General features: G+C 43.2%; 2 protein-coding genes across 2 annotated transcripts; both read left to right on the top strand.

The window, feature by feature from the left end:
* The first annotated feature begins 4,761 nt into the window (after nt 1–4,761).
* Nucleotides 4,762–8,686, top strand: LOC133953361 (uncharacterized protein K02A2.6-like). The gene is given in 2 exon segments (XM_062387260.1): nt 4,762–7,151; nt 7,153–8,686. Coding segments are annotated over 2 exon segments (3,513 nt in total). The 3' UTR covers nt 8,276–8,686.
* Nucleotides 8,687–19,462: 10,776 nt separating this feature from the next.
* Nucleotides 19,463–22,465, top strand: LOC133954189 (uncharacterized). Its single transcript, XM_062388507.1, has one exon. The coding sequence runs from the start codon at nt 19,658–19,660 to the stop codon at nt 20,861–20,863; it is 1,206 nt and encodes a 401-aa protein (XP_062244491.1). The 5' UTR covers nt 19,463–19,657; the 3' UTR covers nt 20,864–22,465.
* The last annotated feature ends 358 nt before the right edge of the window (nt 22,466–22,823 follow it).

The raw sequence follows: 22,823 nt of genomic DNA, 5'->3' as shown, positions 1-22,823 counted from the left end.
GAGAACCATCACTCTAACCACTAGGCCACACCGCCCCACATTTGATTCTGAACAACAAAAAAAGGAAAACAGTAAAAGGGCACAGGTATAAGACTACATCACTTTTTAGAGTGAAGGCACTACACATCCCATAAACTGGTGAAAATAACCCCTTTCTGTCTTTTCTATCTAACCTGGTGTTGTGTTCCTCCGAATGTAGCAGGTGTTGTTGTGGGTTGGATCTGTTGAACTCTGACCCTTTTTAATTGATCTCATAGAGGTAAAATGTCAGAATTGTTATTTTATTTAGTCAGGAAGTGAGCTCAGAAGCAAAAATGTATTTATTACACAGAATTTTTTTTTCTTATGTTGCCTGTGTATCTTTGGTTTCCATACCCTGCTCATTTAGTTTTCCTCAAAGAACAAAACATCATCTCAGGTTTACTATACCTTACACTTCTTGAAGCCCAGCATTATTATCCTTATACAAGATCATGATGTATGCATTATATTATAACACTTCATTAACAGATATTATCAAATGATTGAGATCTGTGTTGTGTTCGGGTGTTACACCTTTTATGACACAAGGCATGTTTATCGTTACACAATAAGTAATATAAACTTGTGTGTAACCAAACTGTTTACTACTTTGGCATATTACTTTATAGCTGACATGTGTTGGAATTTGCTAGTTTACAAATGCTATTGACATGCTAATGTTTTTATTATCAGTAGGGGAGAGCGGGGTAATGTGAGACATCGGCTAATGTGAGACACCCACTGTATCTAGGCAACGGGGCACATTTGTGGTCATGTGACCATTATGTTTTCAAGCCCCTCCCATTCCCCCCTTGCCATGAAGGAGAAGTTGGTCCTTGTGCTGTGGTAATTATGTTTTTTCACAAAAATGTGTTTTTTGCATGTAACAGTTTTTTTCTTGCTTTGAACGTAATCCACTGTTGAATCCATAAGAGCCTCATAAAATAGGATAATTGTGCTCTTGGACTCTAGCAAGATCATGCAGCTGATCCTGGGTGATGGTGTGGTAATGCAGAGCTCGGCTTTGCAGTTGTTTGAGGTCAACCAATCAACACATGATGGCACAACATCAACTAAAGAGGCCGAATTTTGTGTTCTGATGCATGGGGGCAATATGCTTGCCACTTATTCCTTTGCTCCTGTGCCTCTCCCACCTGTGCAGGTTTGCCCCACTGCTGCAACCCCACAGCCTGACCCCAGGCTGTGGGCAAGTTGTTTGGTACAACTTGCCTCAAAGAACAGCAGGACAGGCATGGGCTCTTCCAACAGTTCCATTCTCTAAAGGCTGTCTGCCTAAAATTGCCAGCTCAGAGGGAGATAATCTCTCATCAGACACCTTCCAATTACCTCTGCTCCTTTTCATGTTGTCCTTAACCACAGTCCTGTCAATGGCCCATTAGTTGTTTTCCAGCCACAAGTCCCTTCAGGCAAATCGATTGCTGCTGCAAGATAAATCCAGTCAGTGCCACCATTCGCAGGATAAAGTAGATGGTTACAGTCAATATTATACTTGTTCACAAAATGCTGGTATGGCACTTGACCAAGGAGAGATCCGGAGGAAGAGGGCGTAGCATAAATTTGTTTTTTGTGTTGTCTTTGGCTCATATTATGTGATTCGCTTCCAAACAAAACCTGTTGGGACGGTGGGGTAGGGCCGAGGGGTAAGGCTCTATACCCCTCCAAACGGAGATTTTTCATTGACAACCATCCAGCATTCACTGTCTCCAGCATCCTGGAGGTTTTCAATACCTGGTGGACTGGGAGGGTTATGGTCCCGAGGAGCGCAGTAGTCTAATTTTGTTACTTTGGATAGAGTTGAGCTGTGCTAGCGCTAGCTTAGTATTCAATGGATAGACATGAAAGTGGCATTAACACTAAGCAAATGAGAACATTTTCCAAAATGTCCAACTATTTCTCTAATGAAAATAACGGGGTCTTGAGGCCAAACTCTTCTACAGTTCTTGATCTGAATAAATAAAGTTACACATTTAAAGTTAATCTCTCTTTGAATGTGAGTTAAAATGTAGTACTGCCACTTTTTAGCCAAATGAAACAGGTTGTATAACCCTGTTCCTGGGATTAAGTAATCCCATGATGTAATTGCTAGTTTAAAGCTGACATCACGACTTAAATTGAATGTCAGCTCATCACTAAAGTAATGCTGCTATTGCTGGCAGTTCTGTGTGTGGGGGGGGGGGATATAGATCTCTATTCCTGCAGTCAGTGCTGTATTTCATGCTGTTGTGCCTCAATATTCCCTGCCCATATTTTGTGCCGATGGTCAGCTTTGTGGAGTATGCGTCAAGACTAAGCAATGTTGCCATCTGTGCTGATTGATATGATTGGTTCATGCTTGTGTGCCTAGATGGCGTTGGTGCTCACCATGTGGTTCTTATTTGTGCGTTTTGTAGCTGCAGGCACTCTGCGATGCTGATACTGTCTAAGCATCTGCCATGATGCTTTTGTGGCTACCTCCCCTGTAAATCAAACTCCCTCTCTGATGATTTGCAAGGGTTGCAGGGAGTAAGGCTTCCAATCTGCATTCAGCAGTGGGAATATGATCAGTTTCCTGTCATGGAGACACTAAGACTTGTTGCTGGATGTGATAGCTGGATCACAGGCCCATTTGAAGAACAAGCAGCCCTTGCGTTTCAGCAGACAAACAAGTTGAGATAATGATGATTTCTCCTTTTGGGGAGAGATTAAGGCTCGACAGCGCTGGTCTCTTTAAAAAGAGCACAACCTGAAGCACCAGAAGTCATCAAGTAGAACTACACTTCAGCTTGTATTTCTCATTTCTCTTAGGTTTTGCCAGGCAATCACCAACAGAGGGGGGAAAAGCACACTCCCAGAACAGACCTGCAATTCTTTACAATCAAGCTCCCAGCTCTTCAGCTTCTCAGCAGCATCAAGCTAGGTAGCTGAGGAAAACGTGGCTTGATTATAGGTACAAAACACTAAAGAGTTGAAATATGGTGGCTGTGGCTTTGCCCTCGAAGTACAACTCTGTTGCAAATTGTCTCATCTGCCGCATTTCATTACTGGTGGGAGACTGTGAGATGACGTTCACAAAGAAGACAGAGAAATACTGTATGACACTGTGATCGCTTGAGACACACTCCAAACAATTACTGCAGGGGAGATATAATTTGTCCTATACCTGGCAATTAGTGAACGATAATGAGTGTCACTAGATGAATATATCAGTCATCCTTTCGCTCAAAGACATTCTGTTGGCAAATTATCTACTGGTATGTAATGTAGGGGTTGTGGGCGCATGTGTTTTGGCGTGTGCAAGAAGAATGCTTGGGGGCATGAAGGTTTGTGTGGGTAGTGGTTGTCGCAAGTGCTTGAGTGACTGTCGCCGACTCAGGGTATGATTAAGACATCCATCCTGTTTACTGAGAAATGAAACACATGGAAACCTTTATCTTTTTTTCTTTTTAGAGCATACATTCATCAGGTTGTTTCCTGAGAGGTTTTGATGGTGAAACCTCTCATCAAGAGAAGACACGAGTTGAATTTGCATCAGAACCATTGCCCATTTTTAATATAGGAATTTTGAAAAAAAGGAGGCAAAGAACGCATTGATTATGAAAACAAGAATTTTTTTTCATTCTTTTGTCTTAAGAGCATTTAACAGTAAAAACACCAGCTTATTTAAACTAGAATTGCACTCAATTGAGTCTTTACCTCTGCCAACAGTCTCCATTAAATCAAGCTGCACCAAATTGCACATACTCATTGTTGTGTATTGATATCCAGTTAAGTTTGTTCCCTCAGGGCATCCGTAATGCCCCACTGTTTACCTGCATTGCATGCTGGTTATTTTCTGTCCTGTGAAACTCACAGTAAAGTACGCACGTCTTTTCCATCACGGTCTCCTGTCTCATCTCTACTTAAGTTGTATCGGTATAGAGTGTGCTATACAACAAAACTGGCGACGAGGAAGAAACGTTCTCACGTTTGTTTTATTATTTTCGGTGAAAAGTACGAGTTTAATACGGAGAAGTTACGGAGAAGACACGGAGAAGACGAGGAGGTAGCTGGTGAAGAGTGAAGCTTCGAAGCTTTCAACGGCTCGTAAGTTTCCAACGGCTCGTCGCCGTTAGCTTCCAACGGCTGGTAAGCCTCCAACGGCTCATTGGCTTTTAACGGCACGTCAGCAGGAGAGGAAAAGTGCGCCACGGGAGAAAAGAGATTCTTCGCGAAGGTTGAAATATAAGGGCAGTGAGTAACAGTGACACGATGGCTGCACTGATTGGAAATATAGGACCATTTGATGAATCTGTAGAACAATGGAGTTCATACACAGAACGTTTTGAGTACTTTTTGTTAGCAAATAGCATCAAAGCCGACGTGATTGTGCCAACGTTTTTGACTGTCATGGGAGGAAAAACGTTCAACCTACTGCGCAGCCTAGTAACACCTGAAAAGCCTGGTAACAGAAGTTATGATGAAATAGTCGCTACTTTAAGAGCACATTATTCTCCTAAACCACTGATCATTGCTGAGCGGTTCAGGTTCCACAAGAGAAATCAAGAGGAGGGGGAGTCAATCTCACAGTTTGTGGCTGTACTGAAACAATTATCAGAACACTGTGACTTTGGACGTTCTCTAAATGACACTATACGTGATAGGTTAGTGTGTGGCATGCGCAGTGGGACAATCCAGAAACGTCTATTGACTGAGAGTGACTTAACATTGCAGAAGGCAATAGAAGTGAGTACTTCAATGGAAATGGCAAACAAAGATGCTCAGCAGCTAAGTGCATCAACCCAAGTGCATAAGGTGTCAACGGATTTCAGATACAAAACAGTAGGTGGCAAGCCATGCTATCGCTGTGGGAAACCAGGTCACCAAGCAGAGGAGTGTTGGTGCAAAGACTTAGACTGCAGAAGTTGTGGCAAAAAGGGTCACATTGAGCGTGTGTGTAAAAGCAAAAATGGACAGTCAAACAAAAATACTGAACAAAGGAAAAGTGACTTCAGGAAGTACAAAAAGAAAGTGCACGAACTGGAACACACAGAGGAAGACCAAAGTGACACCCCATCGGAAGGGGAAGAGTCTGTGCATGTTTTGTCTTTCTCAGATGATGGGCATGGATACTGGGTTACACCGCTACTGGACGGAAAAGCAGTACGAATGCAAGTGGACACAGAAGCAGCTGTATCTTTGGTGTCTGAGGTTGTATACAAGGAGAAACTACATCACCTCACACCACAGCCAACGAAGATCACCCTGAAAACGTACACTGGTGAGACTGTACCAGTGAGAGGAATCGTGACTGTAACAGTGAAGCTCAACAAACAGAAGGTAAAGCTACCACTCTACATTGTGAAGGGCAGTCAGCCAGCTTTGCTAGGACGCACATGGCTGGAAAAGATCAAATTAAACTGGCAGGAAATTCATATGGTTGCAAAAGTTGAGGACATAAACCTACAAGGAATATTGAGGAAACATGCTGAAATATTCAAAGGAGAACTTGGTAGTATGAAGGACATAACAGTTAAATTGACAGTGAAACCAAACAGTAAGCCCAAATGCTTCAAAGCCAGGCCTGTTCCATATGCCATAAAGCCAAAAGTTGAAGCTGAACTAGACAAACTAGTCAAGAGTGAAGTACTGGACCCAGTAAGTGTTAGTGAATGGGCTACACCAGTTGTTCCAGTCATGAAGAAAGACGGATCCATCAGACTTTGTGGTGACTTCAAAGTCACTGTTAACCCTGTCCTGACAGCTGAACAGTATCCATTACCCCTCATTGATGATCTGTTTGCTGGTTTAGCTGGAGGACAGAAATTCAGTAAGATAGACTTATGTCAGGCCTATCTTCAAATGCATGTTGACGAAGAATCACAAGAACTGTTGACAATAGTGACTCACAAAGGACTGTTCAGGTACCGGAGGCTTCCCTTTGGGATCACCTCAGCCCCGGCTTTGTTCCAGAGAGCTATGGACCAGATACTGAGTGGGCTCACCGGTGTCCAGTGCTACCTCGATGACCTTCTCATCACTGGTAAAGACGAACAGGAGCACCTGACAAACCTTGACGCTGCACTTAAGAGACTGGAGGAGTACGGACTGCGGGTCCGGACGGACAAATGTGAGTTTTTCCAGTCTTCCGTTGAGTACCTGGGCCACATTATCGACGGTGCTGGGCTGCACAAGGCACCATCTAAGGTAAAAGCTGTCGAGGAAGCTCCATCCCCACAAAATGTGAGTCAGCTGCGATCATTCTTGGGACTACTGACGTACTATGCAAAGTTTGTGCCGAACCTATCAAACATGTTAAAACCACTGCATGAACTGTTGAACAAAACCACACAGTGGAAGTGGTCAGACAGATGTGAGGAAGCTTTTAAGGAAGCTAAAAGAGCCTTAGTCCATTCAGAAGCCCTCACACACTTTAACCCCGACTTGCCATTACAGTTAGCGTGTGACGCATCGCCTTATGGTGTTGGTGCTGTGATCTCACACATAATGCCATCAGGTGAAGAAAGGGCAATTGCTTTCGCATCACAGACTTTAAGCAAAGCAGAGAGCAATTATGCACAGATAGAGCGCGAAGCACTCTCTATAATCTTCGGAGTTAAGAAATTCCATCAGTTTCTGTTCGGAAAACGATTCACGCTGCTCACAGACCATAGACCACTCACCTCCATCTTTGGTCCCCACACTGGAATTCCATCGCTAGCAGCCAGCCGCATGCAGCGATGGGCATTACTATTGTCTGCTCACCAGTATGACATCAAGTACAGAAGAGCTGAGCAGCACTCTAATGCAGACGGCCTCTCAAGGCTTCCCTTACCTGTCTCACACACGAAGTACTCCGAGGCTAAAATCTTCTACTTCAAGGAAGTGAGCAACGCCCCAGTTACCTCAGCCCACGTGAAGAAGTTCACCCGCACTGACCCAGCGATGTCTGAGGTCATGGACATCATCACTCATGGGAGAGAAAGAGAGCTGTCAGACAGCCTAAAGCCTTACCTGGTGAGGAGGAACGAGCTCACAGTGCAGGCTGGATGCTTGTTATGGGGTTTTCGAGTTATCATTCCGTCGCCACTGAGAAAGCAGGTGCTTGAGGAATTCCATTCAGGGCACTGTGGCATGGTGCGAATGAAGGAGATAGCGCAGCTACTTTTGGTGGCCAGGCTAAGACGCAGCTATCGAAGACAGGGTCAGGTCATGTTCTGCATGTCAAAAGATGAGAAACATGCCTCAGCTAGCGCCACTACACCCATGGGACTTCCCAGAGGAGCCTTGGCAGAGAATTCACATAGATTTTGCAGGTCCACTGGAGGATTGTATGTTCTTAGTCGTAGTTGACGCACACAGCAAATGGCCAGAGGTCGCCATAATGAAGAGCACTTCATCAGATAGAACCATCGAGGAGCTACGGTCCATCTTCAGTCGCTTTGGATTACCTATGCAACTCGTTAGCGATAACGGCCCCCAACTGGTATCTGAAGAGTTCCAGTCATTCATGGAAGCAAACGGAATTCAGCACATCAAGTCAGCTCCCTATCATCCCGCCACAAATGGCCTAGCGGAAAGATTTGTGCAGACGATGAAGCAAGCTCTAAAATCATCACAAGGAAACGGAACGCTCAACAAGCGCCTAAGCGCCTTCCTGTTGACCTACAGAAACATCCCCCATGCTACAACCAAAGTGGCCCCCGCGTCAGCCATGATGAAAAGACAGCTTCGCACACGACTTGACCTTCTGAGACCACTGAAGACTAAGCAGGTCGTACAGACACAACAGAGAGCACAGGTGGAGAGACGGAGCAAAGCGAAAGACAGAAGCTTCAGAGCTGGTGAGAGAGTTCTTGCTCGGAACTACTGCAAAGGTCCAAAGTGGATACAAGCAACAGTTGTCGCACAAACAGGCCCTGTGTCCTACACAGTTTTAACACCAGATAACATCATCTGGAGGAGACACGTGGATCAACTGTTGCCAGGAACCAACCTCAGTGATGACTCAGGTCAAATGGCAAACCCAGAACAGCTACTGGAGCCATTCCATGGTTTTGAGCCATCATCTGAACATCCACTGCAGCCACCTGAAAACAGGGAAAGTGTTCCCTACTCACCTGAACCAGTGGGTGTGCCTACTCAGGGTACTGATGCACCCCAGTCTGGGCATACACCATCACCACTCAGACTCAGAGACAGTGGGACTGTCGACTTACCCGTACGTCGTCATTACCCCACAAGAGAACGGCGACCCCCTGACAGGTTGAACATGTAGTTTAGAGACTAACCTCCAACAGTGGGGCAGAATACACCCCAGGGTTAAGTCTGGGAAATGAGGCAGTCTACCCTCTTTCCCTAGTTCAGGAAATGTTATTATATTAATTTATAAATGTATCTATTTATATATTGAGTGTTATTTTGTAAACATTGTTAAAGTAAAATGGGACTGTTATATTAAAAAGATAGTTTCTTTAAGGTTTGGGACTGTTATAAAAGAATAATCAATACAGTGAATATTACTTTTACTTATGGGGAATTAAAAGTAAAGGGGGAGGAATGTTGTGTATTGATATCCAGTTAAGTTTGTTCCCTCAGGGCATCCGTAATGCCCCACTGTTTACCTGCATTGCATGCTGGTTATTTTCTGTCCTGTGAAACTCACAGTAAAGTACGCACGTCTTTTCCATCACGGTCTCCTGTCTCATCTCTACTTAAGTTGTATCGGTATAGAGTGTGCTATACAACACTCATAGATGTCAGTCCTTCGAGTATACCTGATTTTTTGCAGAGTTTTTGCGAAAATCTTTCTAACCACCAAGGAGGTTATATTTATTTATATTTCCATTGCAGTGCCATAAACTCTTTCTGGCTATTTTTTAAATAATATTAACCCACTTACATCTGTCGACCAAATCTTGAATTTTTGGGAATTCAGCAACCTTTTCCTTTTCTGCCCTTGCCCCATGATGTCACTCTTTCATTAAAGGACAGTGGGACTCAATCAGCAGATCCTCATCTCATCTTAAGAGTGAATCAGAATGTATAATTCATGTCTAGGTCTGGAGTTCTGGATGTCTATCGTCCCCTGCCAGTCCAGCTGGATGAGCAGTGACACACTGCGGGGGAATCTGACAGTGACTGCTTTTGCTTTAAAGTGCCTTCTATGTGAGAGTGGAGGCGCTCTACCCTCGGGGCGCTGGTTCTCTTGTGAAGTAAGCAATCTGTCGACTCCTCCGCTCTAAAAATAAACACCAAAGAAACGGGCAATATCTTATTTATCTGTCAGTGAGTGAGTGCATAATCCTTTTGTTTCTGCTTGTTATCTACAGAACTGATGAGAGCGTCATAACCCACAGAACAGAACATCGATTGGATGAAATGTTGCATTACTCGCCCCAAGTGAACCCATGTCTCACCGCATCAGATTCAAAGGGAGGGGGTGAATATTTAAAGACCACTTCAATGAAATGTGCAGTGTTACAATATTTCTACACATTGATATGACTTTAATGATGTGAGTACTTCTTCCACTACTGATGAACACCAAAAATATATCAGAAGCTCAAGGCACTCAACACTCATGTGAATACATTTATGTCACTTAATGTTTTGATAAAGATGGCGTATAATTGGTGCTCGGTAAAGACTCATGTAAACTGGTGAAGATTTAATTATTGATATATCTTATAATTGCATATGATTAGCGCTGTGTTAAATTGTGTTATCATCCATTCATTAGTTGTTCTTACACTAGACATTGATGCTTTTTATGAGAATAAGCCTGTCAGGAGAACACTTAATCAGTCATAATATTTACTTACAACTCTGTTATAAACATTTATTCAATGTTTATATACAGCCTATTAAAGCTGAATAGGAAGGTTAAATAAAGTCTTACTACTAAGGCAAGGGAATACTTAAGAAAGAGCCTTCTGCAGGCCCCTGCAGGCATTTCCTCAAAAGGTCGAAAGGTGTCTTTAGTGTGTGTGAGCCCATTAACTCCTGGGCTTCTCAACACAACACTCTAAGTGCTTGGAAAACTGTGTCTCCAATCTGCACCACGAAGTTACTCAAACTGTCGCTCTGGCTGTACAGTATTCTCCGAGGCACCTCTCTTTTCACTGTTGCGTCTCCTAATACACAAATGATAAGGAGTTAAGAGATGGAGACAGGATGAAACTCAGGTCTGTAAATCCTTGTCACCATGATTGGTTTTGTCTGACAAGTTAAGAGGGAAAAAAACTGTTCAGGCATCCCCTTGCCAAAAACACAAATAAAAGTAATAAAACCCAGCAACATCATCAATCACCCAACAGTCTGCCTGCCAGGCTGGTCGCTGCACTGAATTAACACCGGGTGGGCCTTTGCCGGCAAGGGTGTCTGTCTGTCTGGCACGCTTGGGTACTATCTTACCTGGCGTTGAGCCAGAACGAGATGCTGTGATTGGGCATTAGATCGGAGCGCATCTTTCACTCTAGAGGACGAGCAGCTGAGGCTGTTTATGATGAGATTATTCTGTGACCACTTGATTAAATTGACACACACATATTTGTCTTGGGAGTGAAGGGATTACACTGGGTATATCGGGACGTACATCAAATTCTTTGCTTAATATTGATGAGAAAGTGCATCAAGCAAATATATTTTACTATGATCCTATCGATTAACCATTCGCTTGTGCTCTGGTGCAATAAATTACTTCCAAGCATTCGGTGAATGAGATTCCGACTCCCACATCAGAGCTGCCTGTGTAAATATTACAATTTCTTGTGAGGACCATGTGATCATCATTATAGACATCTTCATAATAGAGATGTGCCTGGACAATGAAATCATGTGTGCAGGAAATCATTCCATGCAGGATACAGAATATCTCTGAAGCTTGTTTCATGGGGATGTTTAGTTAGTAAACATTAGCACATTCTTTCCCTACATGTAGACATGCAGCAGTAGATGAGAGCCTCTCTTATTTTGGTTTCAAATAACACTTGTGTGAATAGTGAATGTCAACATGATGAATGTGATCATTCCATGTCACTAAGGTTAATTAAAAGGCTGTCGCAACTGACTAGTGATGGAGGGGATGGGATGAAAAAAGCCTGAATTACCAACTCCTGCGTGCTATGAAAATGAGTAGAGACGAGTGCTGACTGCTCCCCTACTGACGCAAAGGCCATTATATTCAGTCCTTCAGTCCTTTACTGTGCAGTGTTTAAAAGAACATCCTTTCAAAAGGATGTCTTTCAAACTACTATGGTGGTACAAACTGTAGAAAAATGTCCTGCAGGTCTATAGTAAGTGTCGGTCACTCCACAGATGTTAGTGAAGGTTGCACTGCTGTCAGTCACTGTTGTGTGTAAGTGGCAGAAGGATGAAGTCTGTACAGGCAGGTGCCGAGAAGTTACTCGGATACACAAGATGACAAGGGCTTACAGACAGACAGGTACAGGCAATGGAACAGACAGGCGGTCTGCAAGAAAGAGAGAGAGACACATCGTAATCTGGTAATAGACAGGTGGCCTGAGATGTACAATGGGGAAAATTACACAAAACTGGGGGACAGTCATTGGAAAAATTAACAAAGATTATTGCATTGAACAATAAGACGAAAATTATATTTCATTTGGCACTTAGACGCCTTGTGATGTCATCAAGGTTGAAAGGGGGTGTGACTACATGGTAGAGGAAACCCCCCTGGGTCTTGACACTGGTGGTTGTTTAATGAGATGGTTATTATTGAGGATCTGAATAAGATAACTGGACTCAGGTGGGCCGGACCAGGTCATTTATTGCGCAGGCTGGAAGTGATTGGATAGGAGGGGGTCTTCAGCGAATCGACGTGAAAGACAACAATAAAAGAAAGGAGAGCAGATTTAAAGTCTGACACCAACAACATGATTGGCTGATTGAGATTGTGGTCCAATCTAATTGGATTACACCCACTGTCAGCTAATTGAAAGTGGTGGGGAAAGGGAGAAAGGATTGAGAATGAATGGGTCATAGAGGTTAAAGACTTACACTAAGCTCTACTTGTGAAACTTTAATTGGAGTCAATATACCATGGGCTTTTGTAATAAGCTCTAATAATATACAAATATGTTTTACAGGCAGGTCACCAGTCCACCAGAAAAAACAACCAAATCCACTCCATTAATTAGGCAACTGAGAGAAAAACTCCAACTAGATTCAACTTTCTGCACCAGAGATGGTAATGAATTATTTCAGTTGTGTAACAACCTGAAATGCAGCGGCACAGTTTGCCTCCAGCTTTGTTCCGGGGAACCTGGTTAATCAAACTCATAGCTCCTGCTGACATTTAGGTTTCCACAACAGTTCTCTTCGGGATGACAAAGTAATCATACATTTCCTTGTCTCCCGTTTCTCTTCCTGTTGCCAGACCACCCTAGGGTGTTGGATTGTGGCAAACCTCCCCTCCCACTGTCTGCCCGTTTCCACCTTATTTTTTTTGTGTGAGGTAATTACCTCCCTATGAATTCACTGACAACTAGATCTGCAGCAGATATGATAAAAATAGCTGACAGGGGTTTTGACATAATAGCCACATTGTCTCAAGGGACTTCTAATGAATTCCGCTGAGGCCCCCCTTGATAATTATCTCCATGTCTTTCAGATGAAGCCAGGATAAGACATTTTGTTTGCAAAGGCTGCCAGTGATTGTCGAGCAAAAATGACTTGCCACTGACTTTAGGATAACCTTGGTTTGGAGTTTATAATTACTTTGTCTAGACTGGAAATGCTGTTCTGCAAGATATCCTTGAATGATAATCGAGTGTCTAGTCCAGTGGTTTATCCATTGTCATCACCAGCATGCATGGACATCTTTATTTGCCGTATAAAAAGCAACTGTTAAATCTAATTCCCAGTTGTGGGTCTTTAATGGCTTAAAAGCAAGATGAAAAATCTGTGATTGTGTATAAAAAAATCTCCATTAATCCTTCAAAACTATTTTGATGCTTGGAACAGATGGGAATACCCCTGTAAAGTATACCAACATAACACCACAAAAAACTATTTCCAGCCAACACATTAAAAACTCCAAAAGTGCGTTAAGTGGACAAGCATCTGATCACAGCTGAAGACTTTCATCTTGGTGCTTTACTGGGTCAATTTTCCTGAAAAAGTCAGACAACATCTGATTCACTCCCACTGGTCTATTTTGCTACATTAATTGCTTTCCTTTACTGAGCATACCTGTAAAAGATAAAGCAACACTTAGAACAGAGCATTCTGGGTATTGGATTGACTAGGTGAGAAGATCAAAAATAAGCCGTAGCTCGTATAAACTGCAGTATGAATCTCATCAAACTGGCTGCAAGGGTCACAGACAGAGCAGCTGCGTCAGCTTTTTCAATCCTCGAGGGAGCGACTCTTTAAACACTGTCCCTCAAGATTTTAATTTGGAGAACAAACCTGTAATTATCTACTTGGGTTGCAGGGACAGGGAGAGTTGTGTTTTGGTTGCACACTTTGTACAGCAATAATTGCAGTGGAGAAAAAGAGTATGTATTAAGATGTTTGACATAAACCCGAATATGAGTTTAACATGGAAGAGGCCTGAGTCTGCACTCTGTATCAATGAAAAGAATAACCTGTGTTGAAATTGAGGTAATGGTTTAAAATTTAATTTCCAGTGACACAACAACCAGTTCCTCTACTTTAACTTTAACTTAACTTTAATTATATACCCATTTACAACTAGATATTTTTTTCAGCTATAATGAATTTACCAACATCAGGTCAGAGAGGCTCCTTCATTTGTCCAAATGTCCTGTTCATCTATAATTAATAAAGATTATAACACTTACATTAGATAAGCAATGTGAGTGTGACACTGTCTGCAAAAGAAAGGGTTTTCTTATGTGTAATTTATTTTTTATGTTATATGTAATGTCTTTATTCAAAAATCTATTCCCTTTGAACATTGCCCTAGCCAAAGTCCTCATGCAATTTCTAACATGTGATTCTACCCCAGAAACAATTTTGACCTGTATTGGATAGATACTCAACAGCTCTTTAATTGTATTCTGTCTCTCATTCTCTTTACTGGATCGGTTTTTGAGAAGAAACCCAAGATTTAACTTGAACATTCAGCAACATGCATGTCATTAACTGGAGTTGAAGAACTTTTAGATGGGATTTTTAGTGTAATGGAAAATATCACTGACCAGTGTCTAAGGTATTGGAAATCCCCTTACTAAGTATCTCACTGCTGTGATACTGTCTACCTGACAGGATGGAACCCTTATTTGGTGATGATTTTCTTTAATTGGTACCAGGGACGGTAGGGTGAGGTTTTTCATCTAACTGGTACCGGGGACGGAAGGACACAGCAGATAAGATAGAGGATGATCTCGTGTCTTTCATTTCTTCTTTTTTTTCATATCATGTCTTATGAAACGCCTCTTTGTATAAGTTCTGGCTTCTGTGAACTTACAGTCAGTTGTTCCATTTTGAGCACCCGTGCTCTTTGTGTAAACTCTGCAGAGCTTATTATTATAAAGACTCAAAAGCAACTCCGGTCTGAGAATTTCATTATTTCAAATCTCAAGATGAATTTCCATCACATTTTTGGCGTCACGAACAGGATCCCTTGAAAGATCGTCTGGACCCGAGAAGTCTTCGGTGGCTGATCACCCAGGAGAGAAAATCTTCTGCCTCTACCTCCAACACTGAAGAGAAGAGAGGACCGAAAAAAACTGGGGCTCTGGACCTTCTTCACAGGGATCCAAAGACCTCTCTTTGGTCATCTTAAATCTGGTGAGATGTTGAAATTCTGATTTTTGTGACTGTTAAGGTGATTTCTCAAATACGAAATCAAACATAAGAAATTAAACATTTAAGGGTTTTATTTGGAACAGGTGTATTAGTCATTGTCTCTGGATTATTGTGGATTATTATTGTTAATCTGACCCATTTTGTGGCAATCATTCTTGTGGCATTTTTCCTTTTTGCCAGAGAAAGAAACAAGGATTCGTGGAAACGTCCACGTCTTAAATTAGAGTGTTGTGAAAACTGTTGATGAGTCCATTTTCACACAGCTAATTAATAAGGTTATGAAAATTGTTGATAAGCCAATTTCATAGACCAGACAGGATGGCTAACAAGGGGAGTCAAGGACCCCAAAACCCAGAGGGTCCTATTGCCATGGCTGCAAGGCACGGATGGGAAAGTGTGACATATCTTCCAGTATGGTCCAGAGACTTTGGTTTTCCTCATAACGGGTCATTCAGTGTCGAAAAAATTTAACTTTTAAGAGAGAAACTCCTCAAGAGAGAGGAAGAGTTAAAAAGCAAGAAAAAGGTCAAAGTCGCAATGTTGAAAGACATTGAAGACAATAAAAAGTGTCTTGAAATGTGGGAAAAAGAGGCAGAGTGTAAGGACAGGAAAAAAACGTTTAAACAGATGGCTAAGGTTGACATGAAGGAAACTGAGAATGTTGAAAAGAAAGTTGAAAAGAAATCATAAACATCACTTTATCCTCCCCTTTCAGGGTTTAAAGGGCCTCTCCTCGACGCCTGCCTCCCTCCTCCCCAACGACAAAACCCCCCTCCATATGATGTGCAGATACCAGACTCCACCGATCAACTCTCAGGCCCATCCCAGCCTCCACCAACCGCTCTGCCAGTCTATGGAGACGGGGCAGCTGGAGGACTGAATGATAACGTCTACTCTTCCTCATCTCTGGGCTCCGATTCCTTCTCTCCCATTGCAAATAGAACTCGTCAACAGCAGGGAGAAGTGATAACTGCTCCTATGATAAATGTCATGGGACCAACCGGCCCAGCCCTCGTCTACCGCCCCTGGACTGACGCAGACATGACCGAAGCACTGAATCACCTCCCAGACCCACGGAACTCTGGCACAGCATTTGCCCTCCAGTTTGAAACATTTTGCCGTGAATTCATGGCAACAGTGTCTGAAATCAGACGACTTCTAATGAAGAAATTAGGCCCCACTGACTTTGCAAAAATACGTCAGCACTGTGGAGGTGACCTCCGTCTGACTTCGCCAGACTGGGAGGATGCGGGTAATGCAGCATATGTCAACGCTCTCAACACACTCCTCAACGCCCTGAAGACCGCCTTCCCCAATAAAATTGACATGTCCAAAATAACGGGGTGCAAACAACAACCAGGCGAAACCGTAGGAGATTTCCTCACACGTCTGACTGTCCTGTTTAATCAACACAGCGGCATCCCCATACCGGACGACCTTGGCAATGAGCCAGGGGCTTATGAAACACATCTGAAACAGGCCTTCCTGAATGGTCTGTTCCCCCCACTACGGGCAAACGTAGGAAACACCTGCATCGGGCTTGAGGATGCTCGCTTGACAGAAATCAGACGTCATGCTGAACATGCTGAACGCCAACACAAAGAAACCAAAGACAGAGAAAAACTAAAAAAGGATCAACAGCTCCAGAAAGCACAGCTAACCATGATGCAGGCTGTTTCAGCCTTGTCAAGGCCAAGTAGCAAAGATAACGCTGATAGCAGAGCCAACTTCAATGAACCAGGAAGAGGGGGGCGCGGGCGTGGACGTGGTCGTGGGAGAGGCTTCTATCGACAATTTCAAATTCCCAAAGATGAGTGTATGATCTGCAGAGAAAAAGGACACTGGGCGAAGAACTGCCCCCACCGGCGAGAGGAGGGAGAGACAAGAACTTTCACTGCCGACTGAAATAGAGAAAGGGAGGAGATGGCAGACGGGGAGGAGACGACCAATCAACCCGCCGAGGATCAAAGAAAGGAAAGTGAATCACACACACACACAGACACTAAAGCAATGAAGTATTCGCTTGCCAAACTAACCGAACACATACAAACAAGCTACAGCAATGAAGAAACGCTTGCTAAATTAACCGCGCACACACACACACCAGATCACACACAACTTTGTGGTACTTATGTTAAGTACAATAGTGATGCTTTTAAGAAAATGCCACAACTCGAACTGTGTGTTAACGGTCACAAACTTAATTTCATGGTTGACTCTGGTGCAGGTTATTCTGTGGTTAGGACTTCAGATTTGCCCACATCTCCTGAGATGAGTGGTCGCTTTATATTCTCTCAAGGTGCCAGTGGTGCCACTGTAAAAGAAAACTTCACAAAACCTCTCAAATGCGAGGCTCAGTTTGACAAACATCAACAACATCCCATAAAGTTTGAACATGGTTTTCTGTTGTCTCCCTGTTGCCCAATTAATCTATTAGGAAGAGATTTGATGATTGTGTTAGGCCTCAACTTAGTATCCTCCTATGAAGGAGTGACGGTTACACACAATTCTTCTTCACCCACATTCACAATGTCAAAGACCACACATGAGCAGATGTTTGCATATCAGTGGCAACTACCTATAAATGCCTCCACTGATCTGCTCTCCACGTCGCACTCTCTTGTCACTCCTTTTTCGGATTTCATGCACACTGATTCATTGCATTGCACCTCACATGTGACAAGCACAGCAGATCACGTTTATGAATCTCTGTTTTTGCCTTTTTCTGATGATTCTCTGAAAGTGTCCAATGTTTTTTGGTCTGGTCCCAGAAGTGCAGCTTTCGTCTCACTCACTGACCAACAGTTGGCACTGTTTCGCGTCTCGAATTCCAGCCCTCACATCCCGCTCTCCAAGTCTCATGATGACAAGTGGCAAGACTTAGGCCCATTTGTCAGATCATGCCAGGCTGCCGTTGATTGGCAACCCACAACCAGGCCTGACGTAATGTATTCCCGCAGTCTGAGTGCATTTGATCTAAAAATGTCTCCAACCTTCTGTTGTCCAGCCACATGCTCATTTGTTGTGACTGAAAATCACCTTCATTCTTATGCAATGTTGTCTAGCCCCTCTGACATTTCTCCTTTACTTTCAGATCTGCCTGAAACACTGTGGGCAAAGGACAAATATGATGTGGGCCTCATCAGAAACTGTGATCCAGTCAAAATCACTCCAAAATCTGATTACAGGCCATGTAAACAACAATATCCACTCAGACAAGAAGCAGTGGAGGGGATACGTCCTGTTTTTGAATCCTTTTTGCAGGCTGGAGTAATTGTCCCCTGCCCTAATTCACCGGTCCGCACTCCACTGTTCCCAGTTAAAAAGATCAGAGACAAAGGTCAACCTACTGAGTGGCGGTTTGTGCAGGATTTGAAGGCTGTGAATGATGCTGTAATTTTTCGATCGCCTATTGTTCCCAACCCATACACGCTGCTTTCCCAAATTCCGCCTAATGCAGTGTGGTTTTCGGTTGTAGATTTATCCAACGCTTTTTTTAGTGTTCCTGTCCACAAGGACAACCAGTACTGGTTTGCTTTTAATTTTGAAAAAAGGCCTACACGTTCACACGCTTATGTCAGGGCTACTGTGAGTCTCCGTCATTGTACAATCAGGCTCTCAGGAACAGTCTTGAACCCCTCATCCTCACTCCGGGTTCAGCTCTCTTGCAGTATGTTGATGATCTACTAATTGCCAGTCCCACACAGGAGCAATGTGAAACAAATACGATCGCTTTGCTGAGGCATCTGGCTCGTGAGGGCCATAAAGTCAGCCTCAGCAAACTACAGTTTGTACAACAAACTGTCACGTTTCTGGGTCATGTCGTCACCAAAGATGGCAAATCCCTGTCTGATAAGAGAGTAGAAGCTATTGTTAACATGCCAAAACCCTTGACGAAGAAACAACTCATGTCATTCATCGGCACATGCTCTTTCTGTAGAACGTTCATTCCTGACTTTGCTCTTCTTGAAGCCCCCTTAGGTGCTCTGTACCACAGCAAATCACTCACTCCTCACGAGCGTGTCGTTTGGACTCCAGAGGCAGACGAGGCATTTGTCACACTGAAGAAGACGCTGCAGCAATCTCCCACTCTTGCTCTCCCTAACCCTGACAAACCTTTTGTTCAGGCTGTGGATGAGAGAGACCGCTGCATGACTTCCGTCCTCCTTCAGTCTCATGGTGACAAGTTTCGCCCTGTCGCCTACTTCTCTGCCAAACTTGATCCGGTGGCAGCTGGCCTTCCACGTTGTTTGCTTGCAGTGGCCGCATGTGAAAAAGTCGTTCTTGCCTCACGAGACATAGTAGGTTACTTTGACTTGACACTCCTTGTTCCTCATGCTGTGTCTCTCATTCTTACAGAGCAGAAGACCTCACATCTCTCTGCTGCTCGCTGGTTGTGGTATCACACTGTTCTTCTTGACATGCCCAACATCACAGTGAAACGCTGTTCAACTTTGAACCCAGCCACGCTTCTTTCGCTTCCGGATGACGGGGAAGAACACAACTGTGTGGCTGAACTTCAAGTCCAGTGTTCCCCACGACCTGACCTCTTTGACGAACCTCTTTCTAACTCTGACTTGATTCTGTATGTCGATGGGTCTGCCTCACGTGACCCTGTCTCTGGTACTAACTGTGTTGGTTTCTCTGTTTGTTCAGATAGCGAAGTCCTCGTCTCGAGTTCTCTTCCTCAGCACAGGCAGCAGAGCTCATCGCACTCACGGAAGCATGCAAACTGGCTACTGGTAAAACACTCACAGTCTACACTGACTCCAGATATGCGTTCGGTGTAACTCATGATTTTGGTGCCCTTTGGCAACACAGAAACTTCCTCACACATCCTCTGGTAAAAAGATAGCACACCATGGTCTCATCACAGATCTTCTATCTGCCATTTTGCTCCCAAAAACGGTGGCTGTATGCAAATGTGCTGCACACACACGTGCTACGGATGTGGTGTCTCGGGGAAACGCCAAAGCAGACACAATGGGCTAAAGCTGCAGCTCGCTTACCACCTCCTCTTTCAAACAAACAATTGGCTGCACTCACATCTGACATGTCCTCCTCTCTTTCTGCAGTACAGTCCACTGCTACTTCTCCTGAGATCTCCCTATGGAAGAAGTCCGGTGCTATGTTCCGAGCTGGTGTGTGGTATGGTCCTGACAACAAACCCTGTTTGCCAAAACATTTCTTTCCCCATTATGCTAAGTTATCTTATGGCAAAGATCACACATCTAAAATGGGGATGTTATCTATGATATCAGAACATTGGTTCACGAAAGGTTTCTCCACCTATGCTCAAAAGTACTGTCAGGCATGCGTAATCTGCGCCACACACAACGTTGGCAGGCCAGTGGCTGTAACCAGCCAGGCAGCTCACCAACCACCTACTCGACCTTTTGAACATCTGATGATGGACTTCATAGAGCTGTCACCATCAGAAGGTAAATCTCACTGTTTAGTGATGGTCGACATGTGGTCAAAATGGGTTGAAGCTTTCCCTGCCTCAAAACAAACCGCAAGTGTGGTCACCAAAGCATTGTTAAGAGACATTATTCCACGATGGGGAATTCCTAGCAGGATTTCCAGTGACAACGGCAGACACTTCGTAAACGAAGCTGTCAAACAACTCGGTTCTCATCTAGGTATGGATGTGCGAACACACTGTGCATATCATCCAGCCAGTGGTGGAGCTGTGGAACGAGAGAACGGCACACTCAAAACTAAACTTGCAAAGTGCTGTGAAGACACAGGTCTTGCATGGACAGAAGTCCTGCCTCTGGTGCTGATGTACATGAGGATGAGAAAACGAACAAGGTCTAATCTTTCACCTTATGAGATTCTTTTTGCAACTCCTCCCCACATTGGTGTGGCTCCTCCATCTTCTCCGCTTCCATCCACAGACTTGTGTGATGATAACATGTTGTCTTATTGTGCTAACCTAACTTCGTCTCTTTCAGACATCAGGAGACAGGTGACCTCCTCCCTTCCTCATCCAGCTACTGAACCGCTTCATAACCTCCAGCCAGGCGACTTCGTGGTGGTCAAGGACTTCCGGAGAAAGAATTAGCGCTCACGCAGGTGGCAAGGGCCTTACCAGATACTGCTCACAACCTACACAGCCGTGAAAGTTGCTGAAAGAGCCACCTGGATCCACGCCAGCCATTGCAAACGAGTACCATCTCCATCGGACCAGCTGACGCCTTCAACTGAAAGCACACACACTGATACTCTCCCTCCAGCTTGCGTATGTGTTTCTTAGTGATTTCACTAGACAAAAACAGCTATTGCAATTATCCTTTCAACTTCATATTTTATGATGCCTTAATTTAAATCTCTGAATTTTTAAGGTTGATGTGTTACTTTATGAAGTTTGTACATACTTAATAATATATACATACCACTTCTGTCCGTCCTGGGTGAGGAATCCCTCACATGTGGCTCTCTCTAAGGTTTCTACTTATTTTTCACCCTGTGAAAAGGGTTTTTTGAGTAGTTTTCTTCCTTACGCTTTATGAGGGTTAAGGGCAGAAGATGTCACCCCATGTTTAAGGCCTATGATATTTTCAACCTTAGATATACTTTATGTTGACATTTAACGTTTTATTACATTTTAATATGAGTTACTTTTGCCAATCAATACAGTATGTTACATTTTGATAATGGTTAATGAGAAAATGATTTTGTTTGACCTGATTTCCTTCCATATTTTTTCATTTTAAACGCTTGCTCCATTACAGGAAAATAACTTTTTTGGTTTCCTTTCCGCAAAAACAGCAACAGCTACCTATTGTGGCCTCATCGCCAGTGACTCTGTATATAGGATTGCAGATTCTATGATTTTCTTCTATGATTTGATGTTTGTTACTGATGTTGATTATGATGTTTCTTGATTATTTTTCGTTAGTGATCATATTTTTTATTGATGATCAAATGGGGGAGTGTAATGGAAAATATCACTGACCAGTGTCTAAGGTATTGGAAATCCCCTTACTAAGTATCTCACTGCTGTGATACTGTCTACCTGACAGGATGGAACCCTTATTTGGTGATGTTTTTCTTTAATTGGTACCAGGGACGGTAGGGTGAGGTTTTTCATCTAACTGGTACCGGGGACGGAAGGACACAGCAGATAAGATAGAGGATGATCTCGTGTCTTTCATGTCTTCTTTTTTTTCATATCATGTCTTATGAAACGCCTCTTTGTATAAGTTCTGGCTTCTGTGAACTTACAGTCAGTTGTTCCATTTTGAGCACCCGTGCTCGCTGTGTAAACTCTGCAGAGCTTATTATTATAAAGACTCAAAAGCAACTCCGGTCTGAGAATTTCATTATTTCAAATCTCAAGATGAATTTCCATCACATTAGTTACTTTTATCATCTAGAGCATTGGTCGCCAACCCTTCCATTGTGATCTACCAGTCGATCTCGCAGTCTTCACTGTCGATCCCTGAACTCTCTGAACTCACTGTAAATCAGCTGTGTGTCTGTTGTCTATTGTTCAGACAGCAGAGTGTCTGCTATTGGAGCTGCTGGTTTATATACTGCATTGCCTTCGAAACAGGTTGTGTTATGTACTAGACTAAACACCAGGACACTATAGTGTGAAGACGCGCATCTTTCGGTCTCATGATAAGAGTGTTGGAAATACGTTTGTGTCATAGAAAGATAAACTTTGTGTTTCCCAGAAGAATAAACTGAGAAAATGATCTTTCACACAAGTTTAATGTTTATCTGTTGAAATTGTGTCACAAACGTGGTTTTTAAAATGTTAAAACCACTTTCTGTAAGAGTTTCAAAATAAAAGCACTCCAGCGTTTCTGTTGACAAAGTCCATTATTTTGTTTTACGGCAATGAAATAAAACTGTGAATCCACAATTACTGCTGGTTGGAAAAGTCTTAAATATGCAAAATATTAGATACAAAGTCTTAATTATGTTTATCTATCTCTGAATTATTTTAATGTTCATGTTTATATTTGCCAATATATTGGTATAATGTTAGAAAACGTTACAACATGTTATTACAA

This window comes from Platichthys flesus, chromosome 5 (assembly GCF_949316205.1).
Source record: "Platichthys flesus chromosome 5, fPlaFle2.1, whole genome shotgun sequence".
Taxonomy (NCBI): Eukaryota; Metazoa; Chordata; class Actinopteri; order Pleuronectiformes; family Pleuronectidae; genus Platichthys; species Platichthys flesus.
This window is presented reverse-complemented; position numbering and strand designations above follow the sequence as displayed.